General features: G+C 29.7%; 2 protein-coding genes and 1 pseudogene across 2 annotated transcripts; all 3 read right to left on the reverse strand.

The window, feature by feature from the left end:
• Window positions 1–339: 339 nt before the first annotated feature.
• Window positions 340–1,026, reverse strand: LOC145005994 (uncharacterized). Its single transcript, XM_078965095.1, has one exon. It carries the CDS (start codon window positions 1,024–1,026, stop codon window positions 340–342), a length of 687 nt encoding a protein of 228 aa, XP_078821221.1.
• A 5,011-nt stretch (window positions 1,027–6,037) lies between these two features.
• Window positions 6,038–6,580, reverse strand: LOC144997948 (major allergen Pru ar 1 pseudogene; annotated as a pseudogene).
• A 2,053-nt stretch (window positions 6,581–8,633) lies between these two features.
• On the reverse strand, window positions 8,634–9,279 carry LOC144997959 (major allergen Pru ar 1-like). The gene is made up of 2 exons (XM_078957816.1): window positions 9,051–9,279; window positions 8,634–8,978 (listed from the first exon to the last, which is right to left on the reverse strand). The coding sequence occupies exons 1-2, from the start codon at window positions 9,232–9,234 to the stop codon at window positions 8,692–8,694; spliced, it is 471 nt and encodes a 156-aa protein (XP_078813942.1). The 5' UTR covers window positions 9,235–9,279; the 3' UTR covers window positions 8,634–8,691.
• Between the last annotated feature and the right edge of the window lie 8,631 nt (window positions 9,280–17,910).

The following is a 17,910-nucleotide window of genomic DNA, read 5'->3' on the forward strand; positions in this document are numbered from 1 at the left end:
ACTTAGAATATTGTTCATCAGTAAGAAGATGAGCACCATTGCTGGGAACAGACTCAGAAGAAGCTGAAGTTTTACTATTAGATTCAATAGAAGAGGAATTCACAGAAAAAGATTTGTTCTGGTTATTATTATCACTTTTAGGTTTAAAATCTTTTGGATAACCAATTAGCTTATAACACCTATCTATTGTATGACCTTTAAGATTACAGTGTTTTACACTGTAATCCCTGATTTCTAGATCTGGTTTGACCTTGTGTTCGTTTAAAAATCATTTGCTTTACTATCAAACACAAAGACTTGTGGTTTTGAGGAAACAATATTACCAAGAGACCCATTCTTTTAAAGTGACTCTTCTCTAGAAAGAATAGAAAATGTTGTCTTAACATTTGGAAAGGGTTCCATTAACAGAATGTGACTCTTGACTTGATTATAAACATCATCAAGACCACTAAGGAACTGCATTAGTTTCATTAATTCTGAGTGATCATTAAGTTTAGTAGCAGCCTCACAAACACATTCAGTTAAACAAGTTAGACCATCAAACTCTTTCCATAGTGAATCAAGTTTATTATAGTAATCAGAAAGAGACAACCCATTTTGTTTTAAGCTATTAATCTGTTGATGAATATTGAAAATGACAGAACCATCAGCCTTATTATAAGTCTCAAACAACTCAACCCAAATATCTTTAGCCTTATCAGAATATACATGACTAGCATATATAGTCTCAGAAATTGACCCCAAGATCCAATTACAAACAACAACATTAACACGTTCCCAATTAGATGCTTTAGATGCTTCAGTTTTTTCCAAAGTAATAGTACCATCTACAAATCCTAATTTTTTCCTAGCCTTAAGACCTCTAGACATAGCACTACGCCACAGACGATAATTTTCATTACCAGTCAATTTAATTGTTATAATAGAAGTCACAGTATTATCAGAAGGATGAACATATAAAGGATCATCAAAATCAACTTGATTATATTTAGGAATACCACTTCCTTCAAGTGTATCACCAGCCATAGTTAATCACAAAAAAACAGCAAATAGATCAACAAAGAGATCAGAAATCATAAACACCTGTGTTGACTTAAAGTCCAGATGGTTACCACAATATGTCGGGGCCCAAGACAATCAACACAGAGTTCAAAGAAACATATAACAAATAACCGGTGTGCTCAGGAAACCATAATTTTCCACATCAACAGATAGAAAATATGACAAAAAAGAACAAGAAAGAACCTCACAGCCCAATAGACAAAGAGAGATGAAAAAGAGAACAAGAAAACCTCACAGTGCAATAGACAAGAACCGATTAACAATATCAACTCCCTGAATCCGTTCCCTTCAAGGGTTTATCGGTGATCAATTCCGACCCCAAGAGGATTATTTCAGATTTACAGGATTGATCGATTCCACTGCGACGGTTAGATTTTTCAACAGCGGAGCTTGGATTAACACTCGATCTTCACTAAACCTGAAAGATCAAGAACAAAAAACTTCGCAATACCAGGATCTTAACAAATCGACACAAGTTTAGGGTTGACAAACAACAACCCTAGAACTCTCAATCGTCTAACCAAAAAACAAAGCCAAAAAACTGTGAGAGAAGAGGAACAAAATACCTCTCAAAGAATCATCAACACCAAGAGATCAACTGACAAGAAGCGAGATGTCAGGATCAACAACCATGAGCCTTACATCTCTAATACCATGTTAAAAAGACACAAAGCAAACTTCCCAACATCACGACTTCTTATATCAATTAAGGACAAAGAAACAGGCGGTTTTCACAAACTTACAGATCAAACCTCACTGCATAAAAAACCTAATCTACTCTCATTACAATACACTCAACCTAATCTATATCAACTAAGACACAAACAAAATCTAAAAACAATCAGACTCATAGACAGACTATCTTAGCTTACACATAATGAAGAAGAGTATACGAGTGTTAGAATGAGAAGAGAGAATTGAGAGAAAACCCTAATATGTTCTTAGATCTTGAACAACTGAATGAACGAACAGTCTTCTCTCTCATCTTTTATACCTTGGATATCAACCACGAATATAACCCGAACCAAAATTAACCCGGACTATAACCCTCGTATCAATCCTGATACCTACATTTACACTTAACTACACAAAGAATACAAGCTTTACATAACAACCCCTCAGTCACATAACACTTTGTTTTAAATAATAAATATGAGATTGTAAAATATTAACTCATATTTTTAACAAAACTATAAATACTTATTCATATCCAACTATTTGTCTCACCTCAAATTCTATCCCTTACTCAAAACATCTCTAAATTTACACTACAAAGCTTGAAGTTTCCACATTCGGATAATGTCGGGTGACGAAGAAAGTAGTTCCCGTCCCGTTGGTCGCTCCGGTTTTGATCCGAACCAACCAATTGGTGAAATTAGCAAAGAAAATCGTACCGCACTTGTTTGGAATAATTTTGCGCAACTACGTCAACAGAAAAAATTATACGGTAGATGCTATCGGTGTGGAAAAGTTTATGCCGGTGCAAATGCGACACTAGAACGACATGATGTAAGTTTTCTTAATTTTTTTTATTATCGCTTTAATAGTTTCTTATGTTTAATTAGTTTACTTTAATTTTTTATTTAGAAGTAATTTAATTTATGATTAAGTTAGCTTAGTTTATGATTAATACTAGTCCATATAACAAAGACAATGCAAGTTATTAATTATAAACTAGAAAAGATTCCCAAGCGTTGCCGGGGTCAGAAGGTATTGCTTTGTAAAATAAAGTAGCATGTTGAATTGCATTTAAATAATCTAGTAAAGGAAGATAAACAATGTCATCTAATTACATAAGTAAATAAATCTAAATCATTATTTCTTGCAATAAATGAGGAAAATAAAGAAATGGTTTCTCAAATTGAACTTTATTGCCATGTATAGCAGCGACAGGAAAACCAATCCGGAAAATATAGAACGTTGTTTTTTGTCTGTTAATGTGAAGGTAATTTGGTCTTTTAAGGTAGTAAGGACTGAATTTGTGACGACGGCTAAACCATATGGACCATTTATGTAATTTGGCGGTGGTGGTGGTGGAGATGGCAGCTGGTGGATGGCTTTATGGTATTGGGTGAGTATTTCTAATAAATAAAACATTAATTTAAAACCAAAAAGAAAAATATAAATTAATAAAAACAATTGAATTATGAGTAAAAGAGTGATTTCGGTTTCCATGGTTGTCCTCGATGTGTTAAATCTGGTAAACCATAGGGACCAATCGTGTAATTTTGTCTAATAATAATAATAATAATAATAATAATAATAATAATAATAATAATAATAATAATAATAATAATAATAATAATAATAATAATAATAATAATAAGGGACCAATTCTGCCAAAAAATTAAATACTAATAATATGTAATAAAATGCAAGGGTTATGAAAAATTCAAATGAAAGTGAAAGAGTTGTTTGTGAACAAAAGCATAAAGATGAAGGGTCGATGTTTTAAGTAGTTTTTGAAAACCAACATAAGTTGGAGAACCAAAAGTAACAAAAAAGAGGAGCAAACATACATAACCTTAGGGACCAATCTTGCCAAACATTTAGGAAGTTTACTATTCCTAACTTACAATAATAATAATAATAATAATAATAATAATAATAATAATAATAATAATAATAATAATTAGGGACCATTTCTATTAAAAGACTAAATACTAATAATATGTAATAAAAGACGAGAGTTATGAAAAATTCAAACGAAAGTGAAAAAGTTGTTTGTGAACAAAAACATAAAGGTGAATAATCAATGTTGTATGTAAGTAGTTTTTTAAAACCAACATAAGTTGGAGGACCAAAAGTGACAAAAAAATTGACAAAAAAAAATGAGCAAACATATATGACCTTAGGACCAATCTTACCAAACACTTAAGAAGTTTACTATTTCTAACTTTGATATATATATATATATATATATATATATATATATATATATATATATATATATATATATATATATATATATACACTAAATTATGTTTAATGATGGAAAAGCTTGAAAAATATTTTGAAGAATTTCCACCGATTTTTATGATCGATTCAACACTAAATTCATATGTGAATTTTAAAGGTGTAACAGATAGTCTACTTAGTATCGGAAATCTTTTGGGATCAGATGATATTGACATAGCTAAAAATATATCAGTTTTTGAAGACATGATTAAACAATTATATATGATATATGATAATGAATATGCAATTCGAAATTCGTCAACTTTTATCCCGAGGCCACCAACTCAACAAACTAGTTCTTCAACCTCTATCATGAGGCCACCTAGTTCCTTGAGTATCGGATCCTTATGGTTTAGGGATAGTCAATCAAAACGTCCAAGATACAATCAAACGTCTTTAGATGAACTTTCAATGTATAAAGATTCTGATTAGGCTTCTAATATAACCAATGAACAATTTTCACAATTGGATGTTTTAAAGTGGTGGGAAGATAGAGAACGGTTAGGTTAATATAAAGTCCTAGCCTCAATGGCTATGGATGTACTAACGGTCCAAGCTAGTAACTTAGCTTCGGAATGTTGTTTTTCTCATAGTGGTAGGATATTAAGTGCTCGAAGGTGTATGCTAAGCGATGAATCGGTGCAAATGTCGGTGATGCTAAAGGACTACTATGATTCAATGGAGAGAGTACAAAATAGCGTGGATCTTGAAGAAGGGTTAACCCATATGGAAACCGAGATTTTGGTAGATGAAATGGAAAAAAGAGGCGCGGAAGTGTCATCATACACTAACACCGATGTTGATGAAGATATTGTCGACACTCAAGAAGCACGCAATGCAGATTTAACAAGTACATCATCTAACATCACTCCCGACCAAGATTACTCCAACCCCAACCAAGAAGTTCTGTATTCCGACGACAACTACAACTTTTGGAATTTCCCTCCGGATATAACATTCTGATGATATATTTATGTTTTAGAAATTATCACTAATGTTATGAACTTATTTATATTTACTAAGTCTTTTATGCAATGTTATGAACCCAATTTCTCTTTGTTTTCTATGTAATATTATGAACTTAATTTTTAAGTTTATATGTTAATGATATGTCGAAGTTATGAAATCTTGGAATTATTACGTATCTATTTGATGGATGATGATTTATAATGTTATGAAATGTATCATAAGACAATTGAAGTGAAATAAAAAACTAGAAAAACCGAAACCTGAAAAAATCCGAAACCGAACCCGAAAAAAATCCGAAACCGAATCGAAAACAAAAAACCGAAACCGAACCGAAAAAAGACTGGTATCTGACTAGTTTATAGCAAAACTGATCCGAAAAAAGACCGATCCAAAAAAAGGACGGAACCGAAAAAGGACCGACCGAGGACCGATCGAGACCGCTCCAAAAAAGACCGATAAAAAAGAAAGATCGACTTAGAACCGATCAATGACCGGTTCAGGATCGATTTTTGTGCACCTCTAACTTTGGTGTTAGTGTTTTTGGTATTGCTATATGCTAATATGTCTATTAAGTCCATTTTATTGGCTTTTATTTTGTTCTTTATTGTTCTCATGAATTTAAAAAGAAAGGTAAGTTATGTACTAAACATAAATTAAAATCTAAAACTTGTAAAAATAAATATAAACAAAAAATAAATAAATAAAGATCAACATAAATATAAAGTGATCAAAATGTGCTTATATGGACGCCATCTGTTTTTTTTTTTTTTTTTCTATAGCATGTAATAACGTGAAATGAAACCACATAATCCAAATATTTGTACAAATATATCAGTTTGGCTTTACTCATAACACCAGATCTTTTTTGGTCTACATAACAAACTCATAATAAGCCATTAACCTCCCAAATCTTGACGTGTCTTCATTGTATCAGGAAACATATTTGATAGTAAAATTTTATTAATGGTGTGATGCTTATTTCTCAAAAACAGTGGGAATCTTAAAAACACGAAACATGAATACAACACAACATTAAAAATGAGAATCTTTAAACATATGCATCAGGGTTTTTGAGGAGGTAGCCTTCCACAACCTTGTAAAGCCCTAAAACCTTTTCTTTTCCTGCATTTAGTTCTTCTTCCTTGAGTTCAAAATCACCATGGGTGTAAATAGTTGTGGTCATTTTTGCAATGGTGCCATTATCAGGTGAATCCTCAAACTTAATATCATAAGACACCTTTTCAATCTTGTCCGATATGCCCATACCTTCAATCAAACTATACTTGTATGTGAATGTCTTCTCATTCACTTCATCTATTTCGTGCTTCACAAAACCTACATACAAGAAGTTAATTAGACACAAATATTTTTCCCTATTAATATATATTGGATCAGATATAAATTTACCTCCTGCAAAGTTAATCTGCTTAATGCTTCCGGCCCCACCATCACCTTTGATAAATTCAACGCTTTTGATTGCATCTGGCAAGAGTTTTGGCATCAAATTGTGGGAGTCGATAATTGAGGCCTTGAAAATTCTTGATGGAGGGATGGTGGAAATGTGTTCATCGGTATATGTCAAGACACCCATGATTTTTGAAGGCTAAAAAATGATTAAAATGGGTTGACTTGAGTGATTTGGAGTATGGAGATTGAAGGATGATATGGGTTGTATTTATAGGTTGAGATGGGTAGAGGATTGTGAAGTTGTACTTGATGCAATTGTAGTTGTATATTTGCATTGGCAATGGCAAGATCAATATTCTGTTACTTGTCCACATTTGAAATGGGCTTTAGCTGCCATAAACCATTACCATAGGAATCAAACAAAATTAAGTATAAGTTTCATAATTTTAGTGTTAATGTTCTTAATCTTTATATACATCCATTTTATTGGCTTTTATCTTTTGTATGTGTGTGTATGGGGTGATGTTTCTAAAATTAAAAGTAGGGAAAATGACTTAAAAGCCCAATGAAGTTTCCAAACCGTTTAAAAAACCCCAATCATGTTTTGTCTGTTCAAAAATACCCAACAAACTTAACATTTTATCTAAAAATCTCAACTAAGTTACAGTTTCTCGAAAGTCAAATAAGAGAAACAGATGACGTGACTTATTACCGTATCGGAAAAATTACTTGTTAGACCAACGAAGTTTCCAAAACGTTTAAAAAACTTCAATCATGTTTTGACTGTTCAAAAAAAACCCAACGAACTTAAACAAAACAAAATTGGAATTTTCTGAACGGTTTGAAACTTTGTTGGACTTTTTAGACAAAATGTTAAGTTCGTTGGGTTTTTTTGAACAGACAAAACATGATTGAAGTTTTTTGAATGGTTTGGAAACTTCGTTGGGTTTTTAAGTCATTTTCCCTTAAAAGTAAGAGATGTAATCAATGTAAACAAAATTATAATCTTAAAATTAAAAAAAAAAAGATGATTAAAAATAAAAATTAAACAAAAAAGATCCACATAGACATATCATGATCAAGATGTGCTTAAGTGGACGTCATGTAGGCATGAAAAACGGTTGTTGTTGTTGCTGGTTTTTTTTTTTTTTTAATTATTATTTTTATCATGTGATAATGGTCAATTGAAATCAAATTTCTAAATTTTTTGTAAACACTTATTTATTAGAAATTGAGGACTATATGTGTTAATTGGCCATACATGATGGCTACATATAAAATAACCCCAATATTTTTAATAAACTATAATATCAAAATGATAATTTGAAATTCCAAAAAAAGTGAATATTTGAAAATTAACTTATCCTTATAAATGTCCTTTTTAGAGGATTTTAAACTAATTTTATTTATTATTAAATATTTGGTAATATCGAAATTATTGATTATTATTTATAAGCATGTTGGATTTTGTCTAATGCTGTAGAAATCTAACTATTAGTAAGTATATGCTAATTCAAATATTATATTTTTGAGTTTGTTTAAACTTAAAAAATACATATAGCTTGGTGTTAAATCCGAGAAATAAGAAAACCAATTAGGTTCCATTTCTGAATATGAGCATACTAGACCAAACTAAAAGTTGATTCTTTAACATACTCTCAAATAAAAAATCTTGAAAACCATCTAAAAGAAAGTAGAACGAAAAGTAGAATTTGAGTGCTGTATGTGTTACACTACATCCAAGTAATATTTTAAACAAATTCGCACTTCCATCTATTAAGGTATTAATTGGTCTTGTTTTTTATTGTAATATATAATCCAGCGACTGACAAAAAAAAAATTACAAAGCTAACATGAAAGCTTTGGCTGTTAGTAAATCACAGGTCGTAAAACTTTGGACCCATTATATTATCTCTCCACCTTGACAAATATGTAAATTGATAATTTCTTCAATAGCTATAAATTATATAAATTTGATACAATATAGTTTCCTAATTCGTTATCAAGGTTGTTGGTTCATGCAAGTTTACAATCTTATTTTAAGAGGCTATACTTATTATAAACATCAAATAAGCTTGTAAACATTTTATTAAGATTTATTTTCTTAGTTTGCTGCAAATGAGGGGTGTTCCTTAGTTAGGTCTAGTCAGATTTAGAGCAACGATATACACAAATCATCAATTCTCTTCGTTATATAAAGAAGTGTTTTTTTGGCTCAAATTTTATTAATAGTGCAATATTTATTTCTCAGAAAAAACAAGGAATCTTAAAAATATCAAACACATATGTGAATCTTCAAACATATGCATCAGGGTTTTCAAGAAGGTAAGCTTCCACAACCTTGTAAAGCCCTAACACCTTTTCTTTTCCTGCATTTAGTTCTTCTTCCTTGAGTTCAAAATCACCATGGGTGTAAATAGTAGTAGTCATCTTTGAAATGGTTCCATTATCAGGTGTTGCTTCAAACTTAATATCATATGACACCTTTTCAACCTTGTCGGATATGCCCATACCTTCAATTAAACTATACTTATACGTGAATGTCTTCTCATCAACTTCATCTACATGGTGTTTCACATAACCTACATGCAATTTTGAAATTAAACATAATTATTTCACCATATTAATATATATTTGATTAAATATAACTTTACCTCCTGAAAAGTTAGTCTGCTTGATGCTTCCGGCCCCACCATCACCTTGGATTAATTCGATGCTTTTTATAGCATCTGGCAAGAGTTTTGGCATTAAATTGTGAGAGTCGAGGATTGCTGCTTTGAAAATTCTTGAAGGAGGGATTGCGGAAGTGTGTTCATCGGTATATGTTATGACACCCATGGTTTTTGAGGATTAAATATGATTAAAATTGGTTAATTTTGAGTGTTTTTGAGTATGGAGATGGGTTTCAAGGCTAAAAGATATGTTGTATTTATAGGTTGAAATGAGAAGAGGGTTGTGGAGTTGTTATTGTACATTCGCATTAATCGGCAAGATCAACATTCCGTTTCTTGTCCACATTAAGAAACTTAATATATGTAATAAATATAAAAAAGATAATCTTGAAATTGATTAAATAATAAACATGAAACTTATCTTAATAAATGAAAATGTAATAAATATAAAAAAGATAATCTTGAAATTGATTAAATAATAAACATGAAACTTACCTTAATAAATGAAAATGTAATAAATATAAAAAAGATAATCTTGAAATTGATTAAATAATAAACATGAAACTTACCGTAATAAATGAAAACAGGCTTACATAGGCGTTATATAGGCATGAAAAGTAAAACACTGGTTTAGCTATATATAGCGTTGCACAGTGGCAAACTCGTCTTTACTAGAATTTTCACGAGACTTGATAACTTATCAAATATTATATAACTAGGTTTAAACCAGTGGAAATCCACGGGTGATAAATTAAAATATAATTATAGTTTTTAATTTGTAACAAAAAAAAGATATGAAAGTTTAGAAAAAATGAAGAATAGTGATATTAGACAATTATAATATGCGTTTTTCCAGGTGAGTATTCATATAAAATATTTATTTCCTTAATTAAAACAACAAAAGATATATTTTTATTTATTTTTCCAATTTGCATAACTTTTTTTATTGATTTGATAAAGTTGCATACCAAATTGTTAGGCTGTTACGATTTCACCACCTAAAATATGTATATTTGTATTATAATATATTATCTTGTTAGTATTTCATGAATGCAATCAATAACACTGCTTTGAATGCGAAGTTGGATTTAGCTTTGCTATAAGTTTCAATCGATTTTGAAATTGAGTATTGTTCGCATTTGTATGAGTGTAGTCGATGAATCGATAAAGCAAGAACATATGAGTTTTGATTCGCAATTGGATTGATGATTGAGGGATGATTCGTGAAGAAAAACGCGAAGTCAAGGACTGTGAAATTGTTGTTTGCAAGAATTTAAAAACTCGATTGTGGAGTTGTTGATGCTCATTTTGCGAAAGTAAAACAATCGAGTGTTTGCATCTGTGAATCAATTTGAAGTCAATTGGGTTAATATTCGCATATGGGTTCAATATATGAATTTTTGATTTCGCAAGTTTAGAGTTCAAGAACTAAACTGTGTTCGCATCTGGAATGAAAATTTTGTGGTTCGCATTTGATTAATTAGGTTAAAATGCGAAGGTGATTAATGCGAAGGGATGCGAAGGGTGTAAGAATGAAGATGCGAAGTATTTCACAGTAGAATGCGAATTGGGGAAGAAAACAGAAATTTTCAAATATTGTCCCTGGAGTTTCGCATTTTTGGAAATAAATACTCAACTTCGCAAATGGGGGTCATAAAATGATGAAATTGCAGAATTTTTAAAGAGATACACACACATAGACAACCACACATATATTTAGAAAATTAAACTAAAAGATGATAAATTACAGATTATAGCATTGTTCTTTGAGAATAAATTACTAAAAATGGGATATAGACAATTATAAGACATTGTTCTTGACTTTTGAGTCCAAAGACGTATGATCCGAACTTTAATTGTGAAATCGTCCTTGATTGAGTCAATTTCCTTTATAGGAGTAATATGTTCCATTGTACCTTGCAAGTTAAAAAAAAAAATTTACATTAAATTAGACAATTATAATCAGCACACAGAAAAAAACAATCAAACAGTCAAGAAGAAAGTACATTGGTAGGCTGTTACGATTAAATTAGACAATTATAATATGCGTTTTTCCAGGTGAGTATTCATATAAAATATTTATTTCCTTAATTAAAACAACAAAAGATATATTTTTATTTATTTTTCCAATTTGCATAACTTTTTTTATTGATTTAATAAAGTTGCATACCAAATTGTTAGGCTGTTACGATTTCACCACCTAAAATATGTATATTTGTATTATAATATATTATCTTGTTAGTATTTCATGAATGCAATCAATAACACTGCTTTGAATGCGAAGTTGGATTTAGCTTTGCTATAAGTTTCAATCGATTTTGAAATTGAGTATTGTTCGCATTTGTATGAGTGTAGTCGATGAATCGATAAAGCAAGAACATATGAGTTTTGATTCGCAATTGGATTGATGATTGAGGGATGATTCGTGAAGAAAAACGCGAAGTCAAGGACTGTGAAATTGTTGTTTGCAAGAATTTAAAAACTCGATTGTGGAGTTGTTGATGCTCATTTTGCGAAAGTAAAACAATCGAGTGTTTGCATCTGTGAATCAATTTGAAGTCAATTGGGTTAATATTCGCATATGGGTTCAATATATGAATTTTTGATTTCGCAAGTTTAGAGTTCAAGAACTAAACTGTGTTCGCATCTGGAATGAAAATTTTGTGGTTCGCATTTGATTAATTAGGTTAAAATGCGAAGGTGATTAATGCGAAGGGATGCGAAGGGTGTAAGAATGAAGATGCGAAGTATTTCACAGTAGAATGCGAATTGGGGAAGAAAACAGAAATTTTCAAATATTGTCCCTGGAGTTTCGCATTTTTGGAAATAAATACTCAACTTCGCAAATGGGGGTCATAAAATGATGAAATTGCAGAATTTTTAAAGAGATACACACACATAGACAACCACACATATATTTAGAAAATTAAACTAAAAGATGATAAATTACAGATTATAGCATTGTTCTTTGAGAATAAATTACTAAAAATGGGATATAGACAATTATAAGACATTGTTCTTGACTTTTGAGTCCAAAGACGTATGATCCGAACTTTAATTGTGAAATCGTCCTTGATTGAGTCAATTTCCTTTATAGGAGTAATATGTTCCATTGTACCTTGCAAGTTAAAAAAAAAATTTACATTAAATTAGACAATTATAATCAGCACACAGAAAAAAACAATCAAACAGTCAAGAAGAAAGTACATTGGTAGGCTGTTACGATTAAATTAGACAATTATAATATGCGTTTTTCCAGGTGAGTATTCATATAAAATATTTATTTCCTTAATTAAAACAACAAAAGATATATTTTTATTTATTTTTCCAATTTGCATAACTTTTTTTATTGATTTAATAAAGTTGCATACCAAATTGTTAGGCTGTTACGATTTCACCACCTAAAATATGTATATTTGTATTATAATATATTATCTTGTTAGTATTTCATGAATGCAATCAATAACACTGCTTTGAATGCGAAGTTGGATTTAGCTTTGCTATAAGTTTCAATCGATTTTGAAATTGAGTATTGTTCGCATTTGTATGAGTGTAGTCGATGAATCGATAAAGCAAGAACATATGAGTTTTGATTCGCAATTGGATTGATGATTGAGGGATGATTCGTGAAGAAAAACGCGAAGTCAAGGACTGTGAAATTGTTGTTTGCAAGAATTTAAAAACTCGATTGTGGAGTTGTTGATGCTCATTTTGCGAAAGTAAAACAATCGAGTGTTTGCATCTGTGAATCAATTTGAAGTCAATTGGGTTAATATTCGCATATGGGTTCAATATATGAATTTTTGATTTCGCAAGTTTAGAGTTCAAGAACTAAACTGTGTTCGCATCTGGAATGAAAATTTTGTGGTTCGCATTTGATTAATTAGGTTAAAATGCGAAGGTGATTAATGCGAAGGGATGCGAAGGGTGTAAGAATGAAGATGCGAAGTATTTCACAGTAGAATGCGAATTGGGGAAGAAAACAGAAATTTTCAAATATTGTCCCTGGAGTTTCGCATTTTTGGAAATAAATACTCAACTTCGCAAATGGGGGTCATAAAATGATGAAATAGCAGAATTTTTAAAGAGATACACACACATAGACAACCACACATATATTTAGAAAATTAAACTAAAAGATGATAAATTACAGATTATAGCATTGTTCTTTGAGAATAAATTACTAAAAATGGGATATAGTGTAACAGGAACTTCAAAAAGAAATTGATACTTTTTTGTTTATTATATAAACGGTTTGATAAATCAGACGAAATAATCAATTCTTTTGTTTATCATTTAAGTGTAGATGTTACCAAGAAAACAATGAGAAAATTACATATTTACTGATATACCCTTAAGGGTATATAATGAGAAAAAAACTAAAAATCGAAAACTAAACAGAAAAAACCTGTATATTTAACAAAAAAATTAGGATATAAACAGGAAAATCGTAAAGCACTGATTGATTTATATATTTAATTGTATCACTTGCAAACATACTTTTCAAAAACAGATATAAACATATACGTACATATAGACAATAAAACATATATTTAGAAAAATAAACTAAAAGATGATCAATTCCAAAATATAGTATTAACACAGACATACGTAACAGAAGCTTATTTTTACACAAATAAGATGCTAAATTTGACAGAAAACAAACGTTAAATGCTATAAACAGCCATAAAACAGAAAGTGCAAAGTGTGATTCAAAATTTATATAGGTATTTTATAGAAATTTGACAGAAAAAGAAATGCTAACTGTTTTGTTATAATTACTTGTTTGAAAGAAGCATGTTATAACAGGTAAATAAGTGAAAACTAAAATAACGAAAATTGATCTTGATGTTGATACCAAGGGTAAATACGGAATTAACACAGACATACGTAAGAGAAGCTTATTTTTACACATACACATACACATTGATGATCAATTGAGTGGATCGAATAAAGAATTTAAGATAGAAAATAATTAATAAACAACTTCTGAATCAAAGATAAATAGAAACCTTGATTAACAAATTCAATGAGAAGCAAAATTGAAGTCGCAGAAGAAGAAAAAAATTTTCAATTATACGATTAACACAAACATTGAGAAGCAATCATATATAATCATGAGAAACTCACCAAAAGATTGAAGTTGCTGATTGAATATTCGAAATTAAGAAGCAGAATCGAGATGCATAGACTGTCGTAAAGATTGAATTATGTAATTGAAGCGGAATATGATTGATATAGTATGTTATGCGCATAATAATTGATTGATATGCATACCATTTTTAGATGCTCTTAATCGGGCATGTAACAGAATTGATTTAATGTATACAGCAGATATTCCATATTTAAATTTCAAATTAGAAAATATCAATATTTCCAGATTCAATATTCCAAAGATTTCGATACAATATCATTATTTCCATCCATATTTAATTTGTAATGCTACGTGAAATTCCATATTCCATATATTCCATATATAATCTAATCTAATTCAATTCCATACCTAATTACCTATTTTATCTATTACCTAATGATACGTGAAAGGATGCTGAAGGGGTAATAGAGTAATTTAACATAGGGCGAAAAATGGATGATTGTAATGACACGTGTCCAGTTGGTTTTGTTTATTAGATAGGGAGATATTTAACTAGGTGTAAATTACAGGAGCTAATTAAAAGAATTAAATATAAATGTTTAAATATTTAATAACTTTAGATAGAAAATAAATAAAAAATAATGAATTATTAAAATTAATTTTTTATTTTTTAAATTTAAATGAATAAACAAAATAAACTAATAATTTTTAATTTAATTATTTTGAAATAAAAATGTAAGTTCATTAATGAAATTGATATTCATTTATTATTATATTTATTGTAATTATTGCATTAATAAAGTATTATGTAGAATTTACTAAAATAAAAAAACTCATAAAATGACATGTAGAATAGAAATTAATTCAAAATAACCACAAAATAACATTTAACAAATTGAATGAGAATGTGACATGTGACAAAAAAATCTTCATTTATTAGAATACTAGTTGTAAGACTCGTATGTTATACGAGTTGAATAAAACAAAAAAAATATATACGATGGTTCATCAAAAATTTGTTTAAATTTGAAATTTTAGATTTGAAATTTAAAATTTAAAAAGAAACATATTAAATACAATAGGTAAGTACTAATATTGTAATATATTGACTATTTTTAATTAAGGTAATTATTAATTGATGTGTAAATTTGATTTGTTAATTAAGAAAAGTTTTTAAAAAAAATTGACAAATGGAAAGAATATTTATTCAAAAATACTAAAAAAAGACATGTGTCCAAGTTAATGTAAGAGTGACAAGTGGCAAAAAAAAAACATTCATTTATTAGAGATGACTAGGTGGAAAACCTATGTATTACATAACCTACTTAAAAAAAATTAAATATAAAGGTCTAATATTTAAGAATTTTAGATTTATATGAAAATAAGAAAAATAATGAATTATTAAAAATTTAAAAATGATTTTTTAATATTTTAAATTTAAATAAATAAACAAAATAAACCAATGAACTTTAATTTGAAAATTTTGAACTAAGAAGTTAAGTCTATTAATGAACTTGATATTCATTTATTACTACATTTACTGTAATTATTAGATTAAAGTATTATGTGAAATTTATTAAAATAAAAAAACCCATAAAATAACATGTGAAAAAAAAATTAATTCAAAATAACCACAAAATAACATTTGACAAATTGAATGAAAATATGACATGTGGCAAAAAAAAAACATTCATTTATTAGAGTAGATATAAATAAACTATAAAATAAATTCAACATAATAAATTAAATTCTATTACAAAACATTTTAATGTTAGAAAAAGTTGATATTCGAACATTAAGTGTCCCTTAAAATGTCTATTTTAGAAGATTTTAGTCTTTAAAGTAAATTTATTTTCAAATATTTTGTAAGATTAATTATGGTTTATAACTTTATTGATTTTTTTTTATATTAGAAATTTAATTATTAGTAATTATATGTCATTTCAAGTATAAATTTTATGAGAATTTGAAAAATCTATACTAAAATAGATATGTTCCAAGAAATAATAACCGATCATTAATGGTAGATTGATAGGCGTCTTGAAAACATGAATTATATAATGGGTCTTGTGCTGGACCAAGTTAATATTTCCTTTTTTCTTTAAAAAATTATTAGGAAGATTTTTTAACAATCTTTTTACTCTAATCAAACAAATATTATTTTATTTATTATAATATTCAAAAGAAAAAATCACTAAGAACTCTCTTCGTTTCGTGGATATATTTTCGATTTTTGTCATTGTTATTGTCATTGTTCTGCGAAATTGTAGGATATTATCAACATCTCTGTTTTCGTCTTCCTCTAAATTAGTAGGGTATATTGAAAAACCTTATGCTATTGCTTTTTCTATTATCTCATACTCAAGCTTTTCAGTTTAACCCAAATGGCCACAAGTGATACCGGTGATGTAAAAATCAATCTATACAACTTACTAGGTTGTCTTTAGGTGCTTGATCTCTAAGACCTCGAAGAGTTTTTGCTATTAGTGAGTATGTAGGATTTTATGGATTTCTAAGACCTCAAAGAGTTTTTAGTTTTTAGATTGATGTGAGGAGGAATCTGAGTCCTTGAATTTAAGGATGGAAAGAAATTAGAGAACAATCTACTATTCGAATATGTTTCAAAGTTATTATGGAAAAAATGGTAAATCGTATCACCCATAAGGCCTACGAATCCACTTGATAAATATTTGTACTTGTTGAATAGTTAACATTTTTTTGGGATCATAACCTTATCTCTTAGAAAAGGGTGGTCATTTCTGACTGGTTTGTTGCGGTTGAGGCGGTGTGGCTGACTTCAGGTCTAGATGTCTTATTTATTGTGGTTTATGCTCTTCAAGGAGCTAACTGCAAGCAACATCTTTGGTCTGATACTTCTGAGATGATTTCTTTATTTGATGGGGAATGCATTATTATAGGATATTTTAATGGAGTTCGGGACGAATCTGAGAGATTGGGATTAACTTTCCATCTAACTACTGCTAGAACTTCTAACGAGTTTATTGATAAAGCTGGGTTAATTGATGTTCCTTTAGGAGGTCCGAGGTTTTTGTGGAGTGATAAGTGGGGAACAAAGTTTAGTAAACTGGATAGATTTTTGGTTTGTGAAGGATTTCTTCATTCTTTTCCTCATGTCACAGGGTTAGTCTTGGAAAAGAAATCCCTGATCACCGTCCTATTCTTTTGTTGGAACACTGTGTAAATTATGGTTCGACACCTTATCGTCTTTTTCACTCTTGGTATGAGTTAGATGTCTTTGATGGTGTGGTTCAGAATTCGTGGTCGAGTTTGTTGGTATGGATGGAGATTGATAACTCGTGGGTTATTTTTAAGAAGAAGTTACAACTTCTTAAATCTAATCTTCGGGTTTGGAATGGAACAAGTTGAGTGAAACTTACCAGCAAGAGGAAACAGTTACAAGATTCGCTTGACGCCATTGATGTTCGTCTCATGGATGATGAGGACTTGACTGTGTTGAGATAGCAATGGGTGTCCCTTCAGAAAGACTATTTAGATCATTTATTTTCAGAGTGAGGTTGCATAGAAGGCAAAGATTCGGTGGAGTATTGTGGGTGATGAGAACTCTAGTTATTTTCATGGAATTCTAAATAGTAAAAGGAGACAGTTAGCTATTCGGGGTGTGGGTGGATAATCCTATTCGGGTTAAGCAGGAGTTTCATTCGTACTACGCTTCACTTTTTTTTCGTATCAAAGGGGTTGTCGTCCCAAAACGGATTCTCGTTACTT

Source organism: Lactuca saligna, chromosome 1, assembly GCF_052625555.1.
Source record: "Lactuca saligna cultivar CGN05327 chromosome 1, ASM5262555v1, whole genome shotgun sequence".
Classification (NCBI taxonomy): domain Eukaryota; kingdom Viridiplantae; phylum Streptophyta; class Magnoliopsida; order Asterales; family Asteraceae; genus Lactuca; species Lactuca saligna.